The sequence below is a fragment of the Doryrhamphus excisus genome, chromosome 16, assembly GCF_030265055.1.
Source record: "Doryrhamphus excisus isolate RoL2022-K1 chromosome 16, RoL_Dexc_1.0, whole genome shotgun sequence".
NCBI classification, from domain to species: domain Eukaryota; kingdom Metazoa; phylum Chordata; class Actinopteri; order Syngnathiformes; family Syngnathidae; genus Doryrhamphus; species Doryrhamphus excisus.
In genome coordinates this window covers 6286277-6302613 of record NC_080481.1, presented here as the reverse complement: position 1 = coordinate 6302613, position 16337 = coordinate 6286277, and the positions used below count along the sequence as shown (strand labels likewise).

Here is a 16337-nt window from a genome sequence, read left to right as displayed (position 1 = left end):
TATGTTCAGATATTGTGGATGTTGTTTACGTGCAACCAGTGAAGGGGGTGAATGCAACAATTTAGCAGCTTCAGAAAGGTCAAGAAAGAGGCCGTGTGGCCAATAAAACTCTCCAAGGTACCACAGAGGAAAAGGTCAAGGGGATGCGAGTCATGATGCTGAACTTTAAGGTTCACATCTAATAAGAATATCTCCTCCAACTGACGAGGGACCGGTCAGAGCGCTATTGATCTCCTGGGGTTTTCAATTTGTCAGAGGCCGGCTGCGTGTTAGGAGCTGTCAGCCAGCCTGGCGCCGCTCACCCTCTGTCCTTTAGGAGGAGCTCACCATCCCTCTATGGGAATGCTGGAGACGTAATTATAGCCCCAAAGATTCTGGGGGAGGACCATAATTAAATCCCCAAAGCTTGGAAGATGGGGGAAGAGAGCACTTCAACCTCCTCCTGGAGCAGAGGCTTGCAGGTCCAGCAGGTCGACAGGAGACCCATAACATGAGGTGGAACAACACGGAGGATCGTGCAGGTCCAGGATGATCTGGTCAGGTCTTCAGGAGTATGTGTATCATGTGGCATAGCGTGACGGGATTAAATGGCCGCTCGCTTGTGATGAAAGCATCGCAGATGTAATGTGTTCCATCAAACTTGAAAGATAACACGAGCAGCAACAGGAAATGATGCTCCGCTGAGTCCAGGGTGTGGGTGTATTTCCTGTCAGTAAAAGGGAGGGATAGAGCGGCAGGTAGAGTAGTTACCTCCAGGGCCTTGAGGCGTTCCAACAACAGCTTGGTTCTGCCATCGTCCTCGTCAGTTTGGCTGGCATCGGCCTGCAGCGGCATCACAGATTCCTGCCCAGTCTGAGTTGCCGGCAGGGGGCTGGTCTTTTCTGGGCAGTCATGCTGCTTGTGGACTTCCTCTGAGAGTTTCTCCTGAGGCACAGCGATAGAAAGGCCAGGTTAGAGGAGGGAGGGGGCAAGAGGGAGATTTGGCAGGACCAAGCCACAGCAGATGGGATACAAACAGGAAAAAAGAGGGATGACCAGCCTGTGAAAAGCAAAGAAGAAGCTGTGAAAGGAATAAATCAGAGACGAAGGAGAAAGTGAAAGACAAGATGAAAGCAGGGGAGGGGAGCGGGTGGGGGGAGCGGATCAAATGGGCAGATGGGCCGACGGGGAGGCAGCTTCAACTAAACATCCCATAATCCCTAATCATGTATCTCTTGTTTTCCAAATTGTAGCAGCGACCTTGATGGCGCTCCCGCTTGGCCCTCCTGCGTCTCTCTGCCAGCCATCTTTGATGGCTGATGATGTAGATGTATGTTCTGGCATCTCATTGCTAACTATTCTAATTGGCCGCTTTCTGTCTGGGAAAGATGTGTATGGAGGACATCCACAGGTGCCCCCATAAAATGCTCAGGGATAGCCATAGCATTGTTAGCACTAAACATCCATCCATCCCACCATTTTCTATGCCGCCTGTCCAGGTATGCTGGAGCCTATCCCCGCTGACGTAGGGCGGGAGGCGGGGTACACCCATACAGGCCACATATAGGCAAACAACTTGCACGCAACATGAATGCAATAAAAATACAAAGCCTCAGGTTGGCCACAATAAAAGGCCACTCCAAAATGTACTGGAGGGGAGGTGTCAGTATCTGATGTGACCACCATTGGCCTCAAATATAATATCCACAGATCTAGAACATCCGGACATGACCAATGGGTGGCATGTCCCACGAGTAGGAGTAGTACGAGCGTACAGACCCTTGCAACATGGTGCAATGCATTGATGGTTGTGGATGGATGAATGGATGGATGGACAATGGATGGATAAACCACGGATGACTGAACCATGGATGGATGAACCACGGATGACCAGACCATGGATGGCCGGACCATGGATGGCCGGACCATGGATGGCTTGACCATGGATGGCTGGAACATGGATGGCTGGACCATGGATGGATGGCTGGACCATGGATGGATAGACCATGGATGGCTGGACCATGGATGGCTGGACCATGGGTATCTGAACCATGCGCCTCAGGATCTATAAAATGCTCTTGCGTTGGTTGTCCCCAACACAACCCCAGTGCCACAATGGGTCACTCCATCATTTGTCTTTAGACGTAACAACGTGCGAGTGTTTTTGTCTCTAGCTCGATCCTATTTCCTTCAAACTTGGTTTTCAAAAAGTCTTGTAAGAGTCCATCTTAAAATTGTGGTCGATTCGATGCTTTATTGTGGCGGGCTCCAGTGAGCTGGTCTGCAGTTTGCTCTGAGAGGCTGCTCATCAGGCAGCATTAAAGGGACCCTGTAATGGCGTCCGCAGAGACAGGGGTGGGAACCTTGTCCCTGCCGCTGCCCTTTGAAGTTATTGAGTTGAGTTGTGCCTGCTGAATGCACAGAAAGCGCCTGGGTAGGACTGGCTGGCCTTCCGTTATGAAGCAACTGGGAATTGCCTAATAACCCTCCGTGTTTGCTCTTGTCCGCAATGTCCACAGGCGGCTGATCACAGGAGCCACCGAAACCTCAGCAGGGAAAACTTCAGCGGGAAGTTAGGACATGTAAAGCCAACTTCTAATGCTTAATGTTAGTAAAATCTACTTTTCATCAAGCCTTCCAACAAACCTTTTGTTCATCGTATCACTTTTCAATCATGTAACACATATCTCATGAGGCATTGTTTTGACAATAAAGCTATTGCACCTCAGGCCAAGCACCAGACTATCAGTCAAACAGGCTGCTAATCCTCGCTGGAGCGCATTAGCAGTGTGACATTTAGCCACATGCGAGCCATGGTTTTCTTCTACCCTCGTTTATTTGCACTCATCACTCAATGCTAGGTTTTGTCACCAGTTCAGCCTTTTCTTGCACAATAATGAAAGCACGCGCTCATTCAGATGATCCTGCATGTGCCAAACTTGATGCCCTTTACTTCTAATCCCTTGCAGGCATTATGTTCTCTTTTGGGCATTTGGGGCTTAAAGAATTAATTTGGTTGCCGCACCAAAGTAAGCGATAAAGAATGGACATCTGGATGTAAAGCATTCTTTTTTTGCTCATCTACAACTTTCTTGGCGGTGTTTAAAACAACGGAAGACAAATCTAGGCAGGTGCAAAAACAAATTGTCAAGTGTGACCTAAAAGGTGACCCTGTGCAATGTTTCTAATTCCCTCGCCTTTCCTGCTCCATCCCAGCAGCTATTTCTGCTACATAACAAGGTCAGCGATGATTGTTTTCCTCTCGGCTCTCGCTTTTTTTTCACGCCTAAACTGAAAAATACGTCAAACTCAGGCAGCTATTCCCAAGTCCCGAGTTCTTAGGGGAAACATGTCTTTTTAATGATACAGAGAAACCACAAATAACGACATTCATCTTAATTGCACTAATGAATTGTTTACTTTGTAGGCCTTCATGATGTCCGCCGTGTCTGCCGCAGTCGGTTCCACGATTCCCTGATTCTGCAGCAGCGACCGCACCGTCTCTTCCATCCTGCACATACAAGACAAGGCGTTGGACTTTAGTTTATTGAATCACGTAGATGAGTGGTGCCCATTCCGTTGTTACCCAAGTCATATATGTCACTTTTGAGATGTCATATCAGTCAGCTGACATTAGCGCCCCCCAATGGTCAGAGAACGCCATCAGCCAAATATAAGGCTTCCCGGCCTGCACTGAATGATTTTGTTGATGGAGATCTGAATGACAGGGTTTCTGTCATCACAGACGAGATGATTCCAGACCAAACAATCAAGATATATCCCAATTCTAAAACCTGAATTAGACCACAAAACAGAGACTGAAGGGGAAAGACAAATCCGTCAGGCACAAGGGCTGGGCCTGCCTAATATCAAAAAACAGGAGGATAAAAAACAGCAACAGAATTTCAAAAACAAAATCCAGAAGCTACACCATCTCAACATCCCACTGCCCATCCGATCCAACTCACCCGCAACAGACTGCAAGCAGTAAGAGGGGGCTCAACACATCCCCCGTGCTCACCATCAACACTGGGGTTCCACAGAGATGTTTGTCAAGCCCATTCCTGTACACATCACCAGTGGTTCTCAATTAAGTTCAGGAGGACCCATCTTGGTTTGGGGATCCACACGTCACTAGTCGAAAGCACTGTGTGTTTATTTTTGGAAGAAGGGGGGGACATACCAAGAAGAGAGGGGACATACCAATAAGAGGGGGGACATACCAATAAGAGGAGGTACATCCCAAAAAGAGGGGGGGCATACCAATAAGAGAAGGGACATACCAAGAAGAGGGGGTGACATACCAAGAAGAGGGGGGACATATCAAGAAGAGGGGGAACATACCAAGAAGAGGGGGGACATATCAAGAAGAGGGGGTGACATACCAAGAAGAGGGGGGACATATCAAGAAGAGGGGGAACATACCAAGAAGAGGGGGGACATATCAAGAAGAGGGGGAACATACCAAGAAGAGGGGGGATATACCAAGAAGAGGGGGGACATATCAAGAAGAGGGGGTACATACCAATAAGAGGAGGGACATACCAAGAAGAGGGGGGACATACCAATAAGAGGGGGGACATACCAAGAAGAGGGGGTACATACCAATAAGAGGAGGGACATACCAAGAAGAGGGGGGACATACCAATAAGAGGGGGGACATACCAAGAAGAGGGGGTACATACCAAAAAAATACCAAGAAGAGGGGGGACATACCAATAAGAGGGGATACATACCAAAAAGAGGGGGGATATACCAAGAAGAGGGGGGACATACCAATAAGAGGGGATACATACCAAAAAGAGGGGGGACATACCAATAAGAGAGGGGACATACCAAGAAGAGGGGGTGACATACCAAGAAGAGGCGGGACATATCAAGAAGAGGGGGGACATACCAAGAAGAGGGGAGACACACCAAGAAGAGGGGATACATACCAATAAGAGGAGGGACATACCAAGAAGAGGGGGACATACCAATAAGTGGGGGGACATACCAAGAAGAGGGGGTACATCCCAATAAGAGGAGGGACATACCAAGAAGAGGGGGTACATACAAATAAGAGGAGGGACATACCAAGAAAGGGGGTACATACCAATAAGAGGGGGGACCATACCAATGAGAGGGGGGGACATACATTATCGCTTTTTCACTTGTCTCGCTGTCCTCTTTATCCATACTGCACCCTGTCATTTAACACAATTCAATATTTGACTGACTGTGGGTCTGGGTCCGTATGACATGCTTTCATGCTTTGTACTTGGACCGCGGGCCACCAGTTAGCGATCCCTGATGTAGCAGATCACGTCCAAGGAGTGCTCTTCAGTAGATGGCAGGTTTTCCTCGATTGTTCTAAGTAAGCAGGATCCTTGGATTAAGACTGACTTCCAGATTCTGCTTTGCAAGACAATATGCGCTTTCAAATGAGTGGCCACATGCGTACGTGGCGTCGGCTTGAATAAAGTGCAATCACAGCAGCAAGCAGCGACCGAGTGACTTTGACCTTCAGGGCTTGCTCTCCTCAAAACAATCAGCTGCCAAACATGCAGGCTGCATGCAAAGCAGGCGGCAAAGGGAGTGAGTTAAAATGGTCCTCAATGTGGGCATCATCATACAAACTCCTTTCAGCTGTCGTATGAACTTTGCTTCTGCATGCATTCAGCTTCCATAGGTAACTCTTCCATAACTCTTCGAGTTGGTGTCATGTAAGTCACACGTGATGCCAACTCAGACAGCTGCTGAGGAGAAAAAGTCATGCACGTTTTGTCATGTGCAAACTGTTGCTAGTCTGCTGATCAACCCTGATGAGCAACATGCAGAGGAGGTTGGCCTCGCCATCTGTCCAGGCCGTGCTGCCGCCGGTAATCAGGCTGCGAGGGACTGAGTGAACAGCAAGGCAGCCTGTGCGATCGAGTGCTTTGAACGGGCTTAGCTCAGCACAGCGGAGAGGAAGGTGCAACACGGACGGCGCTCGGGGGCAGAAGAAGACGCTTGAGGTAATCAGATCATAAATCTAAGCAGCTTGTATGAAATGATATTTGCACTTGGAATCTGAAACCCAACACAATCCCAAATGTCCCCGCACATTTTGAGTGGGAATGAATCAGTGTGCATCATCATGCCGCATACTAAATCCCTGATATCGTGCTGTCAGCATGTGTACCACGCAGGTTTACATCATTTATTAGCAATTCCTTTTTGTCTGAAAATAGGCACATTTTTCCACGGCAAACACATCTCATTCTCTTTCAGGTGGTAATAAATCCTAAATATGTGATAATATGGGATAATAGAGGCAGAAAGTACAGCATACATGTACCAGTCCCCAGCTTTTACATGTTTACGGCTTCATACTTCACTGCTAATATTTTTAATGCCTTGAGATGGCACACTTTGTTTGGCTGTCCTTGAACACACCATCGTTACATGGAGCGAAGCGAAAGTCAAACTTGTATCCAACTTCCTGCGACACTGACACAGCTTTACATTATCAGTCATTGATGGTACGTCCCAATACGTTTTGTATGTTCAATGTGTTTATTAAGTGTGTGAGGCTGAAACCTGAATTGTGTTGCCAGTTCACAACGGCCAAAAACTGGTCTTTTTGTGGGTGTTAGGACTGGCCCATTTACAGGATGAAAGTTTTATTTTAAAACTTTGCTGTGAAATGAGTCTTGGAGTCTTGAGTACAGTTTACAATTAAATTCAAACAGGACCACAAACAAACAATTACAATACCAGCAATGGAGAGAGCAATTAGTGGTCTGGCCCAGTCCAATGGATGTGAGGAAGTCCGATGAGGAACTCTGGTAGGATATTAGACTCCAGCAAGTCAAAACTTGACAGCTAATCACTCTTCCGAAGGAGATTAAAAAGGTGACATATTGAGATACAATGTGTGTGGGTGCCCGTTGTTCCAAGCAATTCCAAGTTTTATGAATATGTTATGTCTCTGTGTTTGGTAAGCAAAAACCACCATTCTCCTACACAACATATTCCATTCCTACAATTGGCGTCCCAATTGGTGGTGAACTGACTTAGCGACTGAAGGACCCTCCAGGTTGAAGGAAACAAACCCTAGAATCACAACAAGCACTGTGAAACCATGCCACCCCTACATATCACACAGAAATGATACACGCTGTAGCATGGTGAGTTGAAAAAAGACTTGAGTGGTGTTGTACTGAGGAAGGACAAATGTGACGTAGAGGGCGGTGAAAGTAAATGAATCACTTGACCCGTGGCAGCTTGAGCTGAATTTCAAAAAACGCCTCAGCAGTCCAGGAAATACAATTAAGGGTGCAATCAATTTATAGCCTAAGGGCTGACAATTTTCACACTTTCTTTCTCCTTCCTACACACACCATGATAACACGAGAAGTAACGTGGGGATTTGAACATGTTTACTGTCCGAACATCACACAGGCCGTCTTGTAAGACCTGGGACTAGATCCCCCCTCGTCCATCTTTAAAGGGCCCTAAAAAGCAACAGATATATTTGGCAATTCTGATGTTGAATTGAGGAAATGATGCGCACACTGACAGTGAGTTGACATGACTCCAGAGTGTCACCAAACCACAAAACAATAAAAAAGATGTTAATTAGTTTTCTCGTCTAACCTTTAGAGATGAAAATCCTAGTTAGAATTTCTAAAATTCCATTTTCAATGACGTGAAATGTACTTTAGACAGATTCCCTAAAAGGCTTGAGCAGAAGAAGCTGGTGTCAAACGTTAAAGGTGCTGCTCCAACTTACCCTAGCTGGAGTTTATCCATTTTTAATGCTGCCATCCTTCCTTCCTGAAAAATGTCATAAACACGGTGCGGATCTGACTGAGGTCCACATGTAGCGCCATCGCCACACGAGGCAAAAATAGGCCATGCTGTCATCCAGTAAGCCTGAGTGCTCAGGGCTCAAATCAGCAGCAGGATGGGTCAGTGCGGGTTTCTGAGCCGGCCTGGAACAGATCCTCTCCTCGTTGCATCTCCGCTATGTCATTATCTCACAGTGGCGCTGTCCAGTGATGTGGCAGCCCCAGACTTTCTCCTGTGGGCCGTGTTAAGCCCCCCTCCCGCTGGGACACAAACAAGCTGGTAGTCTTGAATCAGATGGGAAACACGGAGACACTTGGCGGGATGAACTATCGATGAGGATCACCCGCTTCAGCCTTCGTCAGCCATTGTGGGTCTGTGTGTGTGTGAGACTCTTTAATGGTGAATAAGAGGCTTTGGCCACACTAAAGTCACTCCCTCGCCGCACGCTGTCTTAGATGCTTGCCTCTTTATTTCCACAAACGCAATTATTTCTACACGCATGTTTGTTTTCTTTGAGGAACTGCTCTACTTCTGTTGCACATTTCAGACAAAGAGGGAGTGCCATGATTGGATATTTGGGCTGCCAACAGTCTTTTCATTCTCCCGAAGACCAATATGGAGATTGTTAAAGTCAATTTGGCTTTAAAAAAAGCAGAGATAAAATATACTTGGGGTAGACTTCCTGTAACGGAGGCCAACTGGAGCTTACTGACGCCTTAAAAGCTTGATGGCTAGCGCTCTATTCTCTCATTCTGGGACCAGACGATCCCAGATTATACGGATGAGTATAATGGATTTTAGGTTGGCAAACCTCACTCCCTATACCTACACCAGGCCATCGACAGTCCGGGCTTTTAGTTTGATGCCGCTCATTCTGTAGAATGATCTTGGGCAGGACATGGGGCTGCCTGAAGCAGGCGGGTTACATTCTAGCTCATGCGAGTGCTGGCCCAGGATGCTGTGAACTATGACATATCCAACAGGTCACAATCTCACTTCATCGCCACTGTCAGACCCCCATGTTGACCTGACCCGGCTAATCAGATTTGACAAAAGCACATTGCAAAACTCCAAAGCGGCTGGAACGATAGGAATAACAATCACCTGGTTTGTGCTGCTGAATCGAGGCCGTCGGGAGGCGGTTTGCGTGACTGGGTGACGACAATCGCCTTATGTGACCTGCATGGACCCCATGCAAAAGTGTGTGCTTTGGCCCAAGAATATTCCATTATTCTTTCCTCGCTCCTTATGAGCAGCAAACAGATGATTGCCTGACTTAGCCGATACTAAGCTACTCTGATCCTCTCAGAGCTGTTGTGCAGAAAACAACAAGTAGACCCTTTCTTGACCTAAACGCTGAACCTCAAAAAAAGGCTTTCCAAAACCATGCAAGTATACGCTGATATACAAATATAGGTTTTTGCTATTCGCAAAAAGGGACATTGGTAGGGAAGCAAATAAGCGAATGTAGGCATCTCATGGACATTTTACAATTCATTCTTTGTTCATCTTGTCTGAACAAAGGCTTTGACTGCTGTTTGATTGCCTTGTTTTGAACTATTGCTTGGCTTTATTCAAGTCATCATGCACATTAACATGATGACAACTACAATTATTGGCCTCCATTCCTGTCAATCTGGGTTTTGGTATATTCCCTTTCTGGCAAGAAAGCATCCTCAGCATTGACGGGCTGTCTCACTGTCATATGTGTGGGGCGAGGCCTTCATCATGGAAGCCTGTCTTCAGTGGACTGGTCATGTTCATGTGAGCACAGAGAAACTACCACAAGCTCTTTTATACACCAAACTATCTGATGGTTTTTGGAAAGTTGGTGCACCGAAGAAGTGTTTTAAAGATCAACTGAACAGCACGCTGAACAAATGTGGCATAAGTGACTTTGTAACGCTTGCAAACAATCGAGGCAAGTGAAAGACTGCTGTCAGGACTGGGATCGCTAAGTTTGAATATGCTGGAGTTGAAGATCTGAAGGAAAGTGGTTGCCGCCGCAAGGAGCGTATACCAGCACGAGGTTGCTATCCATACAGTAAATGTCCAAGTCTGCCACTCAGCACTCACAACCGCTAGTGAGATTGAACATCCATTTAATGCTTCAAAACCTGGGTCTGTCCCTCCCGACAGCCAAACCAATGTTATATTCCCGTTATGGTTTGTGCAATTGTAATTTGGTTTATCTTTAATGATGTGTTTCCTGACATGCTAACTAGTTTTGCCTTTGCCAGGAAGAACATGGTCAGATATGGTATTCCCTCGGAAGCAATACTGTATAGCAATGTATAGCAATGTATAAGCAACACAGGATGTCCACGGAATGTCCAGCATTGGAGTCAGAGGTCAATATGTTGGCCCCCAATCTCTGCATGCCTTTATTCACTGAAGCACGGTCAGGTTGGTAGAGAAAAGGAACTTCCCCAAGTTTCCTCAACTGATTAAGAGGTAGGGGTCCATGATGTCCGTATGGAGGAGGTGAACCAATGATTTAACAGTCAAAGAGCAACTCTACCCAGTGTCTGTGTTTACTAAAACAACCTAATCTATATATCTATATATGCAATCATGAGGTCAATTTGAATCACAGGCGGCCATCTACAAACCAGCTTGTGAGTTGTGAGAATATGCCCTACATCTGCAAAGTCTTGTAATCCGACCTCTTCCGGCATGCCTACATACATGAAAACCCACATGTTTAATCCGCAGGCTGCCACTCGTGTGTGTGTGGGGGGGGCTTTATGATGAGCCGACACGAAGTAACGGTCCATCTGAAGCACACATCCAGAATGGTGAGATGTGTTTGAAACATAAGTGTCGCCGAAGGTAGTACTTCAGTGTTGGCGTTAAATTACCCAAAGTGGGTTAAATCAATGTTAATTCCCGGTTCTAAAAAGGAGAGCCAGTAAATCCACTACATGTGTGCTGCTCAACACTTATCTATTTAACAGCCCTCACCATTATTTGCGAGGAGCGGGAAAGTGACTTCAAAAGAGCGACCCAACATCCGGTTATTGGCCCCAGATGTGTGGCTTGGAACAGGGGCCCCACTCATGTGGCAGCAACTCAAGCCCAGCAGGGGCTTTTCCAGGGTGCCAAATAAAGACGTGGGCCAGTCGTGACAGGGTACGTATGATTAGAAGAGAGGGCATTGATCTGCAAACGGAGCGCAATGACTGGTCTCGTTCCTTGACAACGTTTGTCTCAGCTGCTCCAGCTGTGCGGCCCACAGCGCTGTGGAGCTAACAAGACAATAACACACCAACTGTGAAGAGAGGCATCACATTGTGACCGTCCAATCAACACGTCCACACATGAAAAGCGTCTCCATTCCTGCCTGTCTGCATCACTCATGCATATTATGCTGAAAGAGTCTTCTTATCGCAGTGCACGTGGGAGCACAGAGCGACTGTCAACACGACGGATGTGCTGTGTGGTCAACGAGCACGACACAATTAAACTCTGCTCCCAGGCTGTGTATATCTTGCAGGAGATAAACCCCAGCATTGTCAACGAAGGGTAGCACAGGGATCATGATAAGAAACACGAGCTTGTCTGTGAGAAAGGGTTAGAGAGCGACAAAAGAGTTTGAGGAAGGACTCCAAAGGAGTGGTGGAGAGGATAAGCTAGTTGTGCTCATTACCTGACAGCCGCCGCCTTCATCCTTGGGCAAGTGAAGGTGAACTTGCACTGAGCAGTTTCCCCGCTGCCGCCTGCATAGCAGCCATCCAGCATGGTCTTGGGGCCTCACGGCACCCTTGCAACATACTAGTCCAAATGTTGTTGACAGATACGTCCCCAAGTAGATTGATAAATCCCCGCCCGGCCCTGGACGCAGCGCTGGTATAGACGTAAGGCTGCCGTCTGCCTCTAATCCTTGTAGTTTAATGGTGGTGGTGTTGAAGCCCTGGGGGGTTGACCCAAGTCAGGAGGGGTTGGGCATGTGACCCGCACCAGGCTTAGAACCCAGCCGGCTGGGGGAGGGGGGCATGCATGTCGGCATGTGTGCACCTTCGTCTGCAGCTAAATGACCAGTCACTTGAGGAATGCAGACTTTTTGGATCTCAAGGGGAGGTAGACAAGAAAAGCTGGTTGTTCACTCCAGCCCAGACGTATAGGAAACAAACATCAGTGAGTTTGGTGAGAAGATATGCGTGTCGGCCTTTGGCAACACGTTGACTCTCAGCAAGAGCCGTGCGCCAACAACTGAAAATAGCAGAGCAAGTAGCAGATGCCAGCAGATGCCAGCAGGGCGAAGGTTCATGAGAAGACACAGCAGAGCGTAGCTCGCTAAGCTGCTAATTAAAGTTACCACACTGTTCTTACCCATCTGTCACCTGGGCTCTGCGCCACGGAACACCAGGCTGGCGTATCAATCCAGTGAATGGGGTGGTTGGAGGAAACGCTCATTCACAAAAATCCCACTGGCTTCTTTGTGTGCCGCCGGATGGAGCCGGTCGCCAACCTCCGTGACCCCTGCTCCCTCCAGGTGTCTTCAGCCCATTGGCGGCGCACGGAAATTACAGCGATCCAGCATGCCGACAATGAGAACCCTCACGGAATGACAACAATAGCTGAGCTGAGCGGCGATAAGCGCTTTCTTTTTGGCGGGCATAATGGAATCTTTGCCGAGTCTGAGTAGTCTGGCGCCCAATGAGAGCGATCCATCTGGGTGACCCCGCGCTGTAGCGACAAATTCATTTGAGAGCGATGCAGGACACAATCGGGGATAAGCTTTATGTGTTCCTCCCCGATGAAAGCTGCTACGCTATCTCCGAGGAGTCCCACTCCAAGGAGAGGCTGCGGCACTACATCACCCAAATTATCATCACATGTCTGGGCACGTTGGCAGTGCACGTTGGCAGACAGGGAGCCACTGGTCTGAATGAACAATTCAACACAATAAAACCCAGACCCAGAAGGCAGCCTGCGACTACTGTGTATAAAAAGTGTCTCTGACTACAGACAGTAAAACATCTTCACTTGCTGTGGCGCGGGGATGATAGACGATGAGCACAAGCAAGAGTATTATTGCATCAACGGCACATTTAAAATATGCACTCATCATCGGAATGGCCCTTTAAATATTCCACCCTTGCAGAAGAGTCATTATAGGGAGAAGCGCCTTTTCTAATGAGGAGATAAGCAGCTAATTTGAAGTCCTAATGTGCAGACTCCTGCATGACCACTGAATGCCTATCGCCAATGATGGGCTCCGGACGGGTTGGGAAAAAAAGAGGTTAGACAGGCTTTGTTCCAACACGTCACAGTTTGCTCTCCTCCTCATAGCTCAGGTGTCATAGAAGGCGTCAAGGTCAGGTGAACCCATCGGGCTCCCGTGCTGCATCACCTGGAGAATTGCTGCTGCAGGCAGACGATCTGCGCCCGTCCCAGCTCGGATTCCTCCGTCACTTCCCGGAGACGCTTCTCGCTCTCCAGACGCAGGCGGCGCTCTTCTTCTAGCTCGTGGATCAGCTTTTCTCGCTGTGGAGGCACGCAAACACCATCATGTCACTCTCAAGCACATGGCTGTGGACCAAAATACTCCTTAATGCAGTATTGCTCTGCAGTATACTGAGTATTTATCTGTACAAACCACTGTACGAGTTGTAGTAGACACTAACCAAATTTAAGGAAAAGTATGCAACAAGGATGGCCAAATGGTGGTGCAGAGGCCATTTGCGGTACATAGCTGTTTTTCAATGCTCGTGGAACATTTGAAAAAAAGAATTTAACGGAAAACAACAATACTGGCAAAAATGGGAACATCTGTCATCATTTGTCAAAAACAAAGTCAAAATATGTAAAAAAGTTGTAATGCTATGATGTCATAATAACACCATTTTAGTAGCATAAAGTTATAATAGGAAGTAAGGAATATTATTATATATTATGTTATAATATTATGAGAAACAAACAAAACAACGAATATAGCCGTAATTTGGGGAAAATTAAGCTGCGAAAAAAGTTTGACTATGAGAATAGAGTCAAAATATTATGATAATAAAGTCAAAATTAAAGAAGAAAGTTGAAAGAGTTGGAAAATAAAAAAAACAGCAAATCTGTTGAGCTATTGTCACCAACATCACAAAGCTTTTTTTTTCTTAAAATAGGGTGTATGTAACTTAGCATAAATCATTTTTCAGCTAGGACACCCCATAGTCAGCTTGGACACCCTTATGCTCCCCCAAGGGGGTCTCACTATTTGAGAAGCACTGCTAGATTCATGGATAAATTTGTGCTATTCAGAATAAAAATGTATAATAATATCCGTAAAATTCTAAAGGTATCTCAATGGATTTGACATACAGGGGCCTCCATATGTTAAATTGCTGCCAATTCCATCATATCATCCATCTTTTCCAAAACAGATGTAACAGGAACACATTTGATGAATGATTAAAGACTGGGAGAGATGCTAGCCACTTGTCCACCGTGTTGATTGAGACTTGTTGCATATCCTGTAAAGACAGCTTTGTGTCATCAGACGCAGTTTTAGCCACCCTTTTCTCACCCAAGGCCAGTCTGGAATTAAATATCTTTGTTTAATTGGATTCTTCTGTCTGGTAGCCTTTGCTATCTGCTCCCCAAAAGAGGAGCGTCCTCAAACTAAGCACTTCAAAAGTTTAGCAACGCTAAACTAAACTAAACTAAACTAAACTAAACTAAACTAAACTAAACTAAACTAAACTAAACTAAACTAAACTAAACTAAACTAAACTAAACTAAACTAAAATAAAATAAAATAAACTAAACTACACTACACTACACTACACTACACTACACTACACTACACTACACTACACTACACTAAACTAAACTAAACTAAACTAAACTAAACTACTGCTGATTTTGGGGGGTTTATTTTGTCATTTTATTCTTATTTATTAAAAATTGAAAATTATTGTGCTAAATAGCTAAATAGAGATAATTATCTTGTCAATGCACCTTTTAACCATCTTATATCTTATGATATTATGCAGGTAAATGTGCTGGACTCCATTCTTGTGGATTTAACAAAATGCTCAACCTTTATCTTTTGTCGTCTTGCAGGAGTTTGCAGGTAAAAGCATGAGGGCGACATCTAGTGGCCAAATGGGGGAGACGCATTTCCTCACACACATGCACGGTCAACAGCCCAATTTTAAAAAAAAAATACAACCCTATGTTGTAACAAAGCATGTTTCGCCAACAAATGGCCGATTTTGTCAAACATTTTCCACCGAGGGCAACAAACTGAAAGATGACAGGATGTAGGCTCATTATTACTACAGTATGAACATGGGTTCTAAACTTTATTCCCCAAATACATATTGTTACCCATTTTTCCCAACATAATCCTTCCACCTAACTTGCCAAATATTACACATGTTATTTTTTGGCATAATACTATGTCTTCTTGTTAGAATATAATTCACATAATATTTACACTTTATTTGTTTAACGTTGCAAATTTTCTGCAACCTAATTTTTAAAAAAATCTTAAATTTTGTAATGTTATACTGTGAATATATAAATATATACAATACACGTATATATACATAATGTACATAATATATATTATATACACAATAGATATAATATACATAATATATATAATATATTTCCTCATAATATTGCATTATTCTCATAAAAAAATATTTTTTATGGTAGAGTAATATTCTCTAATCTACTCTCTATTCTCTAGTCTCTATTTTGACTTAATTCTTGTAAAAAAAAATACTGCTTAAAAAACATGTATGTGTTTTCTTGACAACTTGTGTTTATGTGTCGTGGGCCAATAAAAACGTAACCCTGGGCTGCAAATGGTTCCCGAGCACCCTTATATTAAGGGACCCAAGACACCGGGCACATTTACAGGACATTTAAAGTGTTGGTGGGGTTCTTAGGGGTTGATATTGGCACTGCAAGCACGCACCCTTTAACAAAAGAATGGAGGGAGTGGATTTAGAATGCCAAAAGGGTTTTACTGTGCTCAGTACTGTTCAACTTCCTGGTTGGTCATGCCCACGTGGCTCCGCTTACAAGCCGGAAGTAGAAGGCACCAAGCACCTTATGTCTGCTGAAAGACTTATGCCAGGATTTACAGTCTCGTTGCAGTATATGCCCTCAGTGGCTTTTTGTTCAATACATAATTTCAGCAGTTTAACAAGGCGCGGGGCTGTTAAATGAAACATTACCATATCTTTATGTGGCCACAAATCCACTGGAATACGCCAGGCCACCTCTGAAATGTTGAACGCTTACGCCGCCTACACATGTTTTTATTCCCCCGAGTGTTCTTTAATGGGATTGAAGGACATTTTCTTCTGTGGAACACAAACGACCTCCCCTTTCCCGCCGTAAGACGTAATACTTGCTTTGCCCTGCAGAGGGCGCCGTTTTGCAGGCAACAACAAAACTAGCCATACGCGTCAAAGGAGATGGGAGAAGTAATTTATAAAATGGGCCGGAAGCCACGGAGCCATATACATGCAATAAGCACAGATTGGGTCTTTGAGGATAAAATTTGACCTCTATCCTTTGGATGATTAAAA

General features: G+C 45.5%; 1 protein-coding gene across 7 annotated transcripts in view; it reads right to left on the bottom strand.

Moving 5' to 3' along the window:
- Positions 1–16337, bottom strand: part of LOC131104068 (nck-associated protein 5-like) — a 70316-nt gene that overhangs the window by 21389 nt on the left and 32590 nt on the right. For all 7 annotated transcript variants that reach the window (XM_058050818.1, XM_058050813.1, XM_058050817.1 and 4 more), the window contains 3 exons: positions 13151–13284; positions 3400–3490; positions 751–924 (listed from right to left, as the gene is read on the bottom strand). In XM_058050818.1, the coding sequence (XP_057906801.1) occupies positions 751–924; positions 3400–3490; positions 13151–13284 (399 nt within the window). The remainder of the gene's footprint in view (positions 1–750; positions 925–3399; positions 3491–13150; positions 13285–16337) is intronic.